At 40.1% G+C, this 13,063-nt stretch overlaps 1 protein-coding gene across 1 annotated transcript; it reads right to left on the bottom strand.

Annotated features, from left to right (window-relative positions):
• Window positions 1-243: 243 nt before the first annotated feature.
• opn6b (opsin 6, group member b) lies at window positions 244-11,354 on the bottom strand. The gene is made up of 2 exons (XM_007893438.2): window positions 11,268-11,354; window positions 244-820 (listed from the first exon to the last, which is right to left on the bottom strand). The coding sequence occupies exon 2, from the start codon at window positions 734-736 to the stop codon at window positions 344-346; it is 393 nt and encodes a 130-aa protein (XP_007891629.2). The 5' UTR covers window positions 737-820; window positions 11,268-11,354; the 3' UTR covers window positions 244-343.
• Window positions 11,355-13,063: the final 1,709 nt, after the last annotated feature.

The raw sequence follows: 13,063 nt of genomic DNA, 5'->3' as shown, positions 1-13,063 counted from the left end.
GAGACAATTAACTCGCAGGTGTATCATCGCAATAAAGTAGCCACACTTATTTTCACAGTGTTGGTACCCAACACAGCAATATTGCCTCTCAGGTGTGTGTTGCTGACCGGTATATGGCTCTGCAGCAGGTGCCCAGCCAATACATTTTTTTTTAAATCACACAGACGCAAACTTAATCAGGTCACATTTAACCATATGATTGTTTTACTAAAATTCTACCTAAACATAGGCATTAAACGGAAGAAATATTACTTTTTCCATTTATTCTAAAACACAATGCAATTATCACAGATCTTGCACAGATTTTAAAGTCAAGCTCAAGTTGAAAATAACACTTTCTGGATCAAAGGTCGGAATCACCCTCCATCCTTGATAAGTGCAGATCACATTGACCAGAGGTTAGGCCAATGTTTGGGGTATTAGTATTTGAAGCAGGCATCTCAGGCAAGTCTGGGTTCTCAGCCATAGTAGGTGCTACAGGGACTTTAGGAACCTGGTGCTTGTCAGCTTGGTTAAGCGGATCTGTCTTCATCCTTTCATTGATGTGGTTTACTGGCTTAACAAAGCTTGTGTTGTTCTCTTCTTTCAAGCAATAGAAGAGAGCTGGAACATTCGTGCGGAATTTGGGGCTCGTGCCAAAGTAGATGATGGGGATATAAATGCTGGCAGAAATGGTGATGAGGCAGACAGAACTACTGATGATGACCTGGACATTGTAACCACAAGCAGACCACATCGAGATAACTGCATGGGCGGGCGGGGTGGGGGATGGGGTGGGAGACCAGGCCAAGTTGAAGGCAGTACAAATCACGAAGGAGACCTGAAAAATAAGACACAAGAACAGTTACCAAAGCGGCCAAAATTAAGGATATAACACCAGTTGATATAATGTTCATTACAACCAAAGCAAAACGGATTAATGAGGCAAATGCGGTTAAGTAGGGATAAAAATAGTATTAGGAATAAAGAGGCTTTCAAAACACTGCTACAAGGGATCTGGTATAGAGGATTGGCAAATTATAAAGACAAGCAAAAGAAAGTTTTAAAAATTAAGATAATCTGAGAAGCCAAGAGCGAGAAAGAGAGTGTGTGATTGCCTTGGAGTCTGGATCAGGTCAAGGAACATTGAAGGGTTTTTCAAATGTATCTGCTGTAAACAAAGGGTTAAACAAAGGTCTTCCCTGAAAAATGACACTGAGAATACAGGAATTCAGGACATTGAAATAACATAAAACACTGTTACTTCACATCTATCTTTACTAAGAACAGGAAGGGACAGTTACCCAAAGTCAGGAATCAGATTTCCAGGAAAGCAAGGATCCTGTGTCCATAGATATACTTATACTGTACAAAGACAGACCATTTTTTAAACAAAGTTCTTTGGACCAAAACTTGTAACCATGAGGTTCTAGGAAATGGATACTGGAATTAATATTTTAGCTGATATTTTTGTATCTTCACTGATGGCAGAGGTACTAGGGGAGCGGGGGGGAGGGGGTGCGTGACTGCACTCCTGGTGGCCTTTACATGTGTTTGTATGGCAGCTTTTCAAGCAGGAGAGGCAGCGCAGAGAGTTGTAAGGTGGCACCACTAATAACCCTCCCTCTCATTGCAAAACCTGGCTCTACCACTGATCTTCACTGAGTTTAATAATAATAATAATAATAATCTTCTAGACGTCTCAAAGCGCTTCACAGAATAGACTGTAAAGTGAGCTGACTGTATATTTGTGTGTGAATATTTCTGAATATTCAGTTGTGTGCTGTGTGCAGAAGGAAATAAAATCTCGGTAGAATCTCAGCACCATCTGGGCGAAATGCGGCAGCCAATTGCACACAGCAGTGTCCCACAAACAGTCCTGGATTGAAGTGACCAATATATTATTGTTTTTTTTCTTGAGGGATTATTATCAGGCATGTGGAGTAAGGAAACTTGTCCAAGGTTTCATCCTGCTGGGAATTGAACCCAGGTCTCTCGCTTGGGATCAGGGAGGGTGGAGGGCGGGGAGGGCAGAGGTAGGAGGGTGGTCCAAGGCACGGTCAAAGAGGAGGGTCTTGAAACACGCCCTGAAGGAGTCAAGGGAGGGAGAGAGGTGGGGCGGGCTGGGGGGTGGACTTGCACCAGGCTAGAGCTGCTGAGTGGAGGGAGCGGACCGGTTTAGCAGGTCGGAGAGGTAAGACAGAGCAAGGCTATGGAGGGCCTTGAAGGTGAGGAAAGGAATTTTGAACTCGTTCCTCTGAGGGATGGGGAGCCAGGTGAGAGTGGGGGTTATGGGGTCACGGTGCCTTGTGCAGAAGAAGGCACGAGCTTCAGAGTTCTGGATGATCTGCAGTTTGTGAAGGGAATAAATATATATGTATATTGGATTTTCAGAAAGGTTTTGGCAATGTTCCAGACCATCTGTTTATAAGTTAAGGTGATAGGGAACAGATGTATCAATCAATTCAAAATTCATTTAGAAAAGAAGAAATACCGGAACGAGAAGTTTTCAAGCTGCAAAGAAGACTGAGTGAGGTCTTTTCTTATTCTTATTCTTGGAACTTTTAAAAAAACTCAACGATTTGAATAAGATTCCCAATCAATTGCAGTTGATGTTGAAAACAAGAGACAGATGAAACTACGTGGCAACTAGATTCAGGGAAGATTTGAATAGATGAACTGATAGTGTGGGTATAAAGAATTAAAAGAGTGAGCTGGCAGCAACTCAACCAGTTGTATAGAGTAGTGACCAGGAGGGTGACTTATAGGGCCTTGTATCAATAAACATGTGAAATAATTTTCTAGAAGTAAATAAAAGTTAAATAAGGATTGATGGTGGATTAGCAGAGGGATAGATTACAAATCAAAAGAAGCTCTTTTGGGGGCCAGACCCCATTTGAAATACTGTGTGTAGTTTTAATCAGCTAATCTTTGGAAGGATATCATTACCCTTGAAATAGAATAGAAGCGAGCAACCACAATAATGGCAGAAGTTAGGTTATGAGAGGTTTGTTCTCTTCAAAAAACAGGTGACCTGACCCAAGTTTTTAAGATAATGAAAGGAATTAAGAAAACGATCCAGAGAAATTGTTCAACAGGATGAAAGGTTTGAAACATTGATGGACATGTTAAAATTAGGATCTTAGAAAGGACCTGAAGCAGACTGTTTTATACAAGGTAACGAGATTTCTGCAAAATGTTACCAGGGAAGATATTGAAATACACAGTATAATTAGGTTCACAAGGTAAACAGTTTTGAGATTAATTGCAGGTGTTAAGATTTAGAACTAACTGGATTTGGGAATTTGATTGATATTTTGATCAGTACATTTGCAAACAAGCATCCTGGACTTGTGAGTTAAAGGTTTTCTCCTGAGATGGTCTCACAGTTGAAGGTAAAAGTGTTTTGCACTATGAAATGGGAGAGCTGGTCTGGAATGATGGCTTTGCATTGTGTTTACATTCATCTCTCCATCAGACAGGAGGCTGAAGGTCTTGGTTAGATTACAAAGCTGAGGTGCCGAGCAGAAAGAAGGGAAAAATAAATTATAAGGAGATGCCATTTCAGTACCCCTTACTTATAACTAGGAGGTCACTTCCTTTCGTTCAGGGATGAAAATGATATGAGAGACATTTGTTTTGGTTAACTCATTTTTCAAAGAATACTCTGCTACTATTAGGCTTGAATGTTTAATCTCTTGAATACAATTCATCAAGTCAAAGCTAAGTCCTTTGGTTTCTAATTAACTAAAGCTTGGCTTCAGCCACTTGAATCAATTGTGAAAGCCCAAATTTCAGATTCGAATTCAGCTTTGGGTCAGTTCAATTGTCTCTGAAGCCAATGCAATCTTTAGAAGCTCACCACAACTATGATTGTATTAAGAAAGTTTAAAGTACAGTAAAATCCAGAATGCAAGGAAATAACAGAAAGACTTCAGAATCTTGTCCAGTTTTAAAAAAAGTTGAATTGATACTAATTTAAATGTAAATTTAGCAGAGAGCCCAAAGTGAGTTACGTCCAGAGTGAGGCGAGGCAAGATAGATGAGTTAAATGCACAAATAGAAACAAACGGGTATGATCTGGTAGCCATCACCGAGACATGGTTACAGGGAGATCAAGGGTGGGAGCTAAATATTCCAGGGTATGTGGCGTATAGAAAAGATAGGCAATGTGGTAAACGAGGAGGGGGTTGGCCCTGCTAATAAAGGATGGGATAAAAACAGTAGAGAGGAAAGATTTTAAATCAGAAAAGCAGGAAGTAGAGTCCGTATGGGTAGAGATACGTAACAACAACGGGCAGAAAACTCTAGTGGTAGTAATTTTATAGACCCCCGAACAGCAGTCACAGTATCTCTCAAGGTATAAATCAGGAAATTAGCAGAGCATGTAGTAAAGGAAAAACATTAATTTGGGTGATTTTAATCTGCACATAAATTGGGACAACCAAATTGGGAAAAGTATGATAGAGGAAGAGTTTATAAAATGTATTAGGGATAATTATCTAGATCAGTATGCCGAGGAGCCAACCAAGCCATATTAGACCTTGTTTTGTGCAATGAAGCAGGACTGATCAGCAAACTGGAAATTAAGGCTCCTCTAGGGCAAAGTGATCATAATGTGATGGAATTTAGCATTAAGTTAGAGAGAGAAGTAGTTAAGTCCAAAGCATAGATTTTAAAATTAAATAGAGCTGGTATAAGAGAGGATTTAGCCAAAGTAAACTGGGAAATTAGACTTAAGGATTTGACAGTAGACCAGCAATGGCAGACGTTTAAGGAGATAGTGCAAAATTCCCAGCGAGCACGTATTCCTTTGAGGAATAAGAATGCCACGGGAAAGGTGGCCCAACCGTGGCTAACTAGAGCAGTTAGGGAAAGTATAAAGTTAAAGGAGGAAGCCTATAAAACAGCTAAGATGAGTAGTAAACCCGAGGATTGGGAGAATTTTAGGGAACAACAAAGGAGAACCAAAAAAGTGATTAAGAGGGAGAAAATGTAATATGAGAGCAAACTAGCGAAGAACATAAAGACAGACTGCAAGAGTTTTTATAAATATATAAAGAGGAAGAGGCTGTCAAAGGTAAATGTTGGTCTGCTACAGGCAGAGATGGGGGGAATTATAGTAGGGGACAAAGGCATAGCAGAGTCATTAAACAAGTACTTTGCTACTGTCTTCACCTTAGAAGACACTGAAAACCTACCAAGAATAGAGGAGAACCAAGAAGACAATGTTAGCGAGCAACTTGGGGGAATTAATACTAGTAAAGAAATGGTTTTAGGTAAATTGTCAGGTCTTAAAACTGATAAATCTCTTGGACCTGATGGCCTACATCCTAGGGTTTTAAAAGAGGTGGCTACTGAGATAGTGGATGGCTTGTCTTTGATCTTCCAAAAATCTCTGGATTCTGGAACGGTTCCCATTGAATGGAAGATTGCAAATGTAACACCACTATTTAAGAAGGATGGGAGAGAAACGATGGGGAACTATAGACCAGTTAGTCTGACATCAGTGGTAGGGAAAATTCTTGAGTCCTTAATTAAAGATGTCGTTATGGGATTCCTGGAAGACCATAACAAGATTTGGCAGAGTCAACATGGCTTTACAAAAGGGAAGTCATGCTTAACTAATCTTTTAGAGTTTTTTGAAGATGTATATAGCAGGTTAGATAGGGGGGAACCAGTAGATGTAGTATATTTAGATTTTAAAAAGGCATTTGACAAAGTGCCACACAAAAGGCTATTGTACAAGGTTAAGGCCCACGGGATTAATGGGAACATATTAGCATGGATTGAAGAGTGGCTAACGGGTAGAAAACAGAGAGTAGGGATAAACGGGTCATTCTCGAATTGGTAGGATGTGACAAGTGGAGTGCCACAAGGATCAGTGCTTGGGCCTCAGCAATTTACATCAATGATCTAGACGAGGACATTGAATGTAACGAATCAAAATTCGCGGATGACACTAAACTAGGTGGGAGAGTAAGCTCTGAGGATGATGCAAAAAGATTGCAACGGGATATAGATAGGCTAGGGGAGTGGGCGAGTAGGTGGCATATGGAATTTAATGTGGGGAAGTGTGAAGTTATTCACCTAGGTAGAAAAAATAGAAAAACAGATTATTTTCTAGAGGGGGAGAGATTAGATAGTGTTAGTGTTCAGAGGGATTTGGGTGTCCTTGTACACCTGTCTCAAAAAGTTAGTTTGCAGGTGCAGCAAGCAACTAAGAAGGCGAATGGCATGTTAGCCTTCTTTACGAAACAACAACAACAAGATTACATTTATAGAGCGCCTTTCACGTCAGGAGGACGTAAAAGGTTTAGAGTACAAGAGTAGGGAAGTCTTGCTGCAACTGTATAGGGCCTTTGGTGAGACCGCACCTAGTTTAGTGTCATCCGCGAATTTAGATATGTTACATTCAATGTCCTCGTCTAGATCATTGATGTAAATTGCTGAGGCCCAAGCACTGATCTTTGTGGCACTCCACTAGTCAAATCCTGCCAATGGAGAATCTATAACCAGGGGTCACAGTCTTAAAATTAAAGGTCAGCCTTTTAGAGTTGAGGAAACATTTCTTCACTCAGAGGGTAGTCGATTTATGGAATTCACTACCCCAGAAGGCTGTAGATGCTCAGTCCTTGAACATCTTCAAGGCTGAGACTGATAGATTTTTAAAATTAGAGGGATTAGGGGATAGGGCAGGTAATTAGAGTTAGGTCTGAAGGTCAGCCATGATCGTATCGAATGGCGGGGCAGGCTCGAAGGCTCCTAATTCTTATGTTCGTATGTAAGTGGGAAGATGAATACAGTGAAAAAATGTGCTGCTCTCATCTGTATACATGTACTTTTTTTAGAATGATCCATTAATTCAAACCAACATGTTTAAGAATGTAGTTCTGTTGTGGTCTCTAATATGTTGCTTAAATCCATTACTTTACAAATTGATTTGTACCATTAAATTACATTAGGATTATTTAAATTTTTCAAAAAAGTCATAGTTGAAGATGTGAATAACATTTTCTTTGATTTATATCTTACAGCGTGACTGGTGCATTGCAATAAGAAGAAATAATTTCAATATATGTTGCAGTGTTAAGCCATACGGACCAGGAAAATCCCAGGTTTAATTCCTGGTCTGTGTTGCTCAGCATTTCAGTTAGAGGCAGTAGTGGGGTTGAGAGTTGAGATCAACAGTTGAGATCAGCATTCTGGGCTATGTGAAAAAAAAGCAAATGTTTCTATATCTATAAAGTAACTTCTGCTTGAAACTATATAATTGTAGATGCTGGGAGAGCAGAGGACCCAGACTTGTCTGTGATGTCCCTCATGAATGGACTTACACTGAGAACAGCTACTTGGGAGGGCTGCCAACACCCATAGATCTGAATCACCACATAAATCAACACCTTCAAGGTCCGGTGTAGCATGCGCTAGCTGATGGACTAACAATCCCTTCACGCCCTGGCACCTCCCTACCTCTCCGACCTGTTTACTCCTCACTCCACCACCTTCACTTGGCTGGCTCTGGCCTCTTGCTTGTCCCTCCTTCTCTCTGCTCCACCATTGGTGGCCGTGCTTTCGGGCATTATGCCCTGAAACCTTGGAATTCTCTCCTTCAATCCCTCTGCATTGCCCCTCCTTTCCATTTTTCAGATCATGCCTGAGGACCTTCCTCTTTGACCGTGCTTTTGGTCACCTCCTCCCTTCCCCTCAGCTCGGCGTTAGGCTCCACCACTGTTAAGCACTCCAAGACATACCAGGAAGTACACTATATACATGCAAGTTGTTATTTTAAGGTAAAGATCACCTCTGAATAAAAATAAGAACATTTATTCAACTATTATAACACTTGTCACAGTATCTCTAGTATGAATTGCAGTTATTGTCTGTGTATTTAATGCAGTGATGGTCAAATTAACTCTGATATTTAATCAAAAGATACTCTTGATGGAAATGATTTATTATACCTCCTTATTGAGGACCATCAGCAAATTTATAATATAAGTACCCTATTTATAAATAGTAGAAACAGTGGAAGTTCCAGAACAAGCTCCACGAGTCACTGCCACCTGGATGGAGCCTTTTCCATTTATCATCACCCTTTGCTTTCCATCACTTAGTCGGTTTGAAATCTAATTATGTAATTTCCTGTTCTTTCCACAAGCTTTAATTTTCTTTTATGTCTCATTTGTAGAAATTTATCAAAAGTGCGTTTTGAAAATCCAGATAGATTGGATCCACTTGATTATCATGGCAGAGAAGTTAGTTATGTCTTCAAAGAAATATAATATATATTGTGAGAGTAAATGTTTAATTTACCAAATCCACACTAACTATTCCTCATGGCCATGGATGGATGAATACAGTACTCAAAGCACTAGTGGATTCCGTCCAAGCATTTTCCTCATTACCAGTATTAGCCTATCTAATCTATAATTCTCTATTTGTGCCTTATTTTTTGAATATTAAGATATCTGCTGCTGTCCACACTCCTCATTCCACCACCCACCACCTCCACTTAGCTTATGGAATTTCTAAAAACATTAACCAGGCTCAACTATTCCCTCTTGCACTTTCTTAACGTTCTGGGATACATACCTTCAGATTTGTCACGCTTAATTCTTCATAAGAAATGTTTTACTAATTTTTATGCACATTATTAATTCCTCCGCTAAGCCCACTCGATCCCAGTATCAGTTTTCATTTATGAAAAATTTAAAAACAAACATATCAGTTTGTTTACCTTCTGTCCATATCTAGATCGCTAGATTGCTGTTGCATCTTTTGATTACTTTTCTATCTCTTCTAATATTCTTTTTGTAATAATCTTGAATCACTATTAGTTTCCTTGACCCTTTTTTTTTGAACTATTTCTACTTGGCTGTTCGGTCTTTCAACTTCTCATTAAGGATATATTTCCTTTTCACATTTCTTACAATGCAATGTTCTCAAAACATTCCATTTTCCTTCCTCATTTTCTCATAGAGTTCTTCTTCCATCACCAATGTTTGCTTTTCTGAGCTTCTGATGAGGTTTTGAAAGCAAAGCCCAAATGATTTGTAGATGTCAGCATTACCTGTATTAAATCATAGACTTGACCTTTATGATAGTGTTAAAGAATCTACTCCACAATCATCATAACTTGAATGTTCATCTTCCTTCAATGGGAGGTGACTAACCAATTCCAACGGATTCCTGAACATTAAATCCAGTATCGCATCTTTCCCAGTGATCTGTTTGATGTTATGCTAAGCAGTCATTGAATACTTCTATTGTGGACCACTTCAGCCTATCCTCTCGAATAATAAAAGGTTATAGTGAAATGAAGGGAACTACAAGATGTCATCCTCACCTGTGTAATCTCCCCATCATACAAGAGGTGCTCCAGACCAGAAAAGTGCTGTATATTGTCCCTAATCTGTCCACTTTACATACAATGCAGGCAATGTTATTGTTCCCGAATAACATTGCCTGCAACTACTACAGTCAACATACTTTACAGTAAATCTTGTGAAACGCTTCGAGATGTCTCAACTACGTAATAAAATGCTATATCAAATGCAATTATTAGTATCATTATTATTTCAGAACAATGCCTTGCATTCTCCTTGATCCATTTTGTCAGTTCTGTACATTTTCAGTGCACACACTGTAACACTGCACAGATACTAGTTTTACAGTAATAAAGGAAGTGGCCTATCAGGAATAGATTTACTACTTATAATACTGTCAGTAATTCGCTACAAACAAACACGTTATTGTAAAAAAAAAGCATTTATTCACCTAGTTGCTCCCGTCTCACCACTTTAAACCCATACTAACTTTTTTCTAACTTTCCTACATTAAATATCCACCTTTCTCCTTCCTTCAGCTTCCACATTCTTTATTGATTGAAAACTACCTTGTTGCGTTGCTTTGCGGCCAATCAAATGGTAAAAAGTAAAGATTCATAAGGTCACATCATTGAGGCAATCCCATCAATCGTTTTCTCTGATATTCTTTTCTGATGTCATAACACTGTGCTGTATGTTATCTTACCTTGTGAAATATAATAATAACCCTTGCATTTGATATAGCACCTTATCACGTCTTCGAGACGTCTCAAAGCGCTTCACAGAATGTACTGTAAAATGAATTGACTGTATATTTTGTGGGCGAAATGAGGCAGCCAATTGCGCACAGCAGTGTTTCACAAACAGTCACTGATTGAGTGAGAAAATTATTATTATTATTTTTGAAGGAGTTATTAAACCTGGAAAAGCGATCCGACAATCGACTAACAACTGGGTTCCTTCTTACTGCTAGGGAAACAGAGGCCTGTGGAGTAAGAAAATTTGCCCAACATTCCCCCCTGCCGGGAATCGAACCCAGATCTCTCGCTTGCGAGGCAAGTGCTCTAATCTCTCCAATTTAAGGTTATAGTGATATAATAATCCTTGCATTTGATATAGCACTTCTAGGCGTCTCAAAGCGCTTCACAGAATATACCGTAAAGTGAATTGAAGTGTGGGCGATATAATAGAGAACTACAAGAGGTCATCTGCACCTGTGTAACTGCCCGATCCTTTGCCCACAAAATACACATTCTTTATTCTTTATTCTGTGAAGTGCTTTGAGATGTCTGAATGACTTGATAAGGTGCTACATCAAATGCAAGGATTATTATTATTATTATCCTACAAGAGGTGTTGCAGACCAGAAAAGAGTTATCATCCACACAACAGACAGGGTCAGTGAATCGTCTGCCTATCAACTCTATGAGCTGCAATAAGGCAAGAATGTAGCATCCCATCAGTTAGGTTTGTAACAGCCCAGTATCATGTTTTAGGGCAATCGATGGTTTGCATTTTCAAGGGCTGAGTTCATGATATCTCCACTTATATTCACCAAGTAAAAAACTGTTTCGGGTGGTGTCAATTTATGATTTTGTCCCTTCAACTTTAATTGTAATATTTTGACTCCATTTAATACGTTTCTAATAATGTAAATTTCTTGGTAAAATAGCTGCTTTGAAACGAGGACAGTTAAGTCTTTCGTTGAATGTTTCAGAGTATATACTCTTAATTAGATTTGCTTAAAAAATAAGACTTCCCTGAAATGTATTTACGGTTTTAAATCTCTTTAATCCTGAATGTTCTTCCAGTTACTTCAAACGCTGTCTTGGAACTAGCTCTGACTCATTATTTTTAATAAGAAAAGTCACAGAATGTTATTGTGCAGCATTTTGACCCAGATGCTAGTGTTGACATTATTAATTAATATGCTATTAAGTAAGGGCACAGCTGGCTTACCTTATGCGACTCGGAGCCTTTGATATATCTGATGATACTGATGCCTGTCAAAGTGTTGATACTGATCAGAGAGAAGAGCAGAGTCAGGAAACTCATCCACCTAAAAGAGACAGAATCTGGTCAGTCCATAGGATACAATCCAAATACTTCGAGGAAAAGAATAATTCTGCTACTAATTCCCAAGTACCAGTGAGACAAATGCCAAAACTCCACTTCACAAAGAATACTTAATTCAGGTTCTTTTTCCGTGATGTATGGAAATAGAAACCTTTTAAAATTCCTATGGAATCACATTAATCTTTTTCTATGGGCCATATATTGAAGCAAGTATCAAGTAATTTCAATCAAGTCTCGCTGATGTATGAACAGGTTTTCATCACACAAGATTAAGGACTTTTACTTTTATTTCTTCTTGCTTTCATGTCAATATAGGGTTATAAAAGGCTCGGCTTTCACAGCACCTCTATTGTTCTACAGCTGAGCAAATGTGCATAAATTCCGATTACTGAGTAATGGCATAGGTCCACTGTGTTGCTATATAAACTGGATGAAGACTGTGAAAGAGGAAAAATATATTTCCTCTTTCGAAACTCTAAAAACTCTAAGTTCTAGTCCAAAAATTATCTCGCCTGTTGCTTTTAGGATCTCCTTTATACTTTCCTTTTGCACAGCCACCTCCTTGTGAATGTTGTAATCATTTGCAGCCAATCCTGACAGATTTTAAACTGTTAATCCACAAGAACAATCAATGTGACATGAACCGTAGGGAGCTCAACTGTCTTTGTATAATTAGGACATTGTGGTTTGCAGTGGGGGCCCCTTTAGTTATGTGACATTTAGAATTTGTCTTGAAGAGTTTAATGGTTGAGATTTGTCTCTAGATTTGTCTTTTTTGATTAAACAGTTCTTAAAGCCAGGCTGAATAAAATCGTTATGATATAATATTTGGTGCTATAGATATTGAAATACTTCCAGTCAATTTTGCCTCCTCATGCTTCTAGGATGCCCTCATTCCAGTATGGATTCATTGTTGGATTGTAACAACAACAACAAGATTCCATTTATAAAGTGCCTTTCACGTCAGGAGGACGTCCCAAGGCGCTGCACAGTTGGGTCATGACCCGAGCAGGGGGGAAATGGTCAGGGTGAGGGGAGGGAAGGGAGGGAGCGAGGAGGGGGAAGAGAGTCGAGAGGGGAGCTGAAGGCACGGTCAAAGAGAAAGGTTTTGAGACCGGCCTTGAAGGAGGAGAGGGAGGAAGCAAGGCGAAGGCACTGGGGGATAGAGTTCCAGAGCCTAGGGGCTGAGAGGCTGAAGGCCCGACCACCGATGGTAGGGCGATTGGGGCGGGGGACGTGGAGCAGACCGGAGCCGGAGGAACGGAGGGTACGGGCAGGTAGGTAGGGGGATAGTAGGTTGGAGAGGTAGGAGGGAGCAAGGCCGTGAATGGCCTTGTAGGTGAGGATGAGGATCTTGAAATCAATCCTCTGGGGGATGGGGAGCCAGTGGAGGTGAGCGAGGGTGGGAGTGATGTGGTCCCGAAGCCTGGTGCGGGACAGTACACGAGCTGCAGAGTTCTGAATGACCTGCAGCTTGTGGAGGGAGGTGGCGGGAAGGCCGGCGAGGAGAGCGTTCCCATAGTCCAGCCTTGAGGTGACAAAGGCGTGAACCAGGGTTTCAGCAGCGTGAGGGGTGAGGTAATGTTGTAGTCTGGCGATGTTCCGGAGGTGATGGAAGGCGGTGCCAGTTGTGGTGCGGATGTGAGGGAGAAAGGACAGCTCAGGGTCGAACAAAACGC

This window comes from Callorhinchus milii, unplaced genomic scaffold (assembly GCF_018977255.1).
Source record: "Callorhinchus milii isolate IMCB2004 unplaced genomic scaffold, IMCB_Cmil_1.0 Scaffold9, whole genome shotgun sequence".
NCBI classification, from domain to species: domain Eukaryota; kingdom Metazoa; phylum Chordata; class Chondrichthyes; order Chimaeriformes; family Callorhinchidae; genus Callorhinchus; species Callorhinchus milii.
This window is presented reverse-complemented; position numbering and strand designations above follow the sequence as displayed.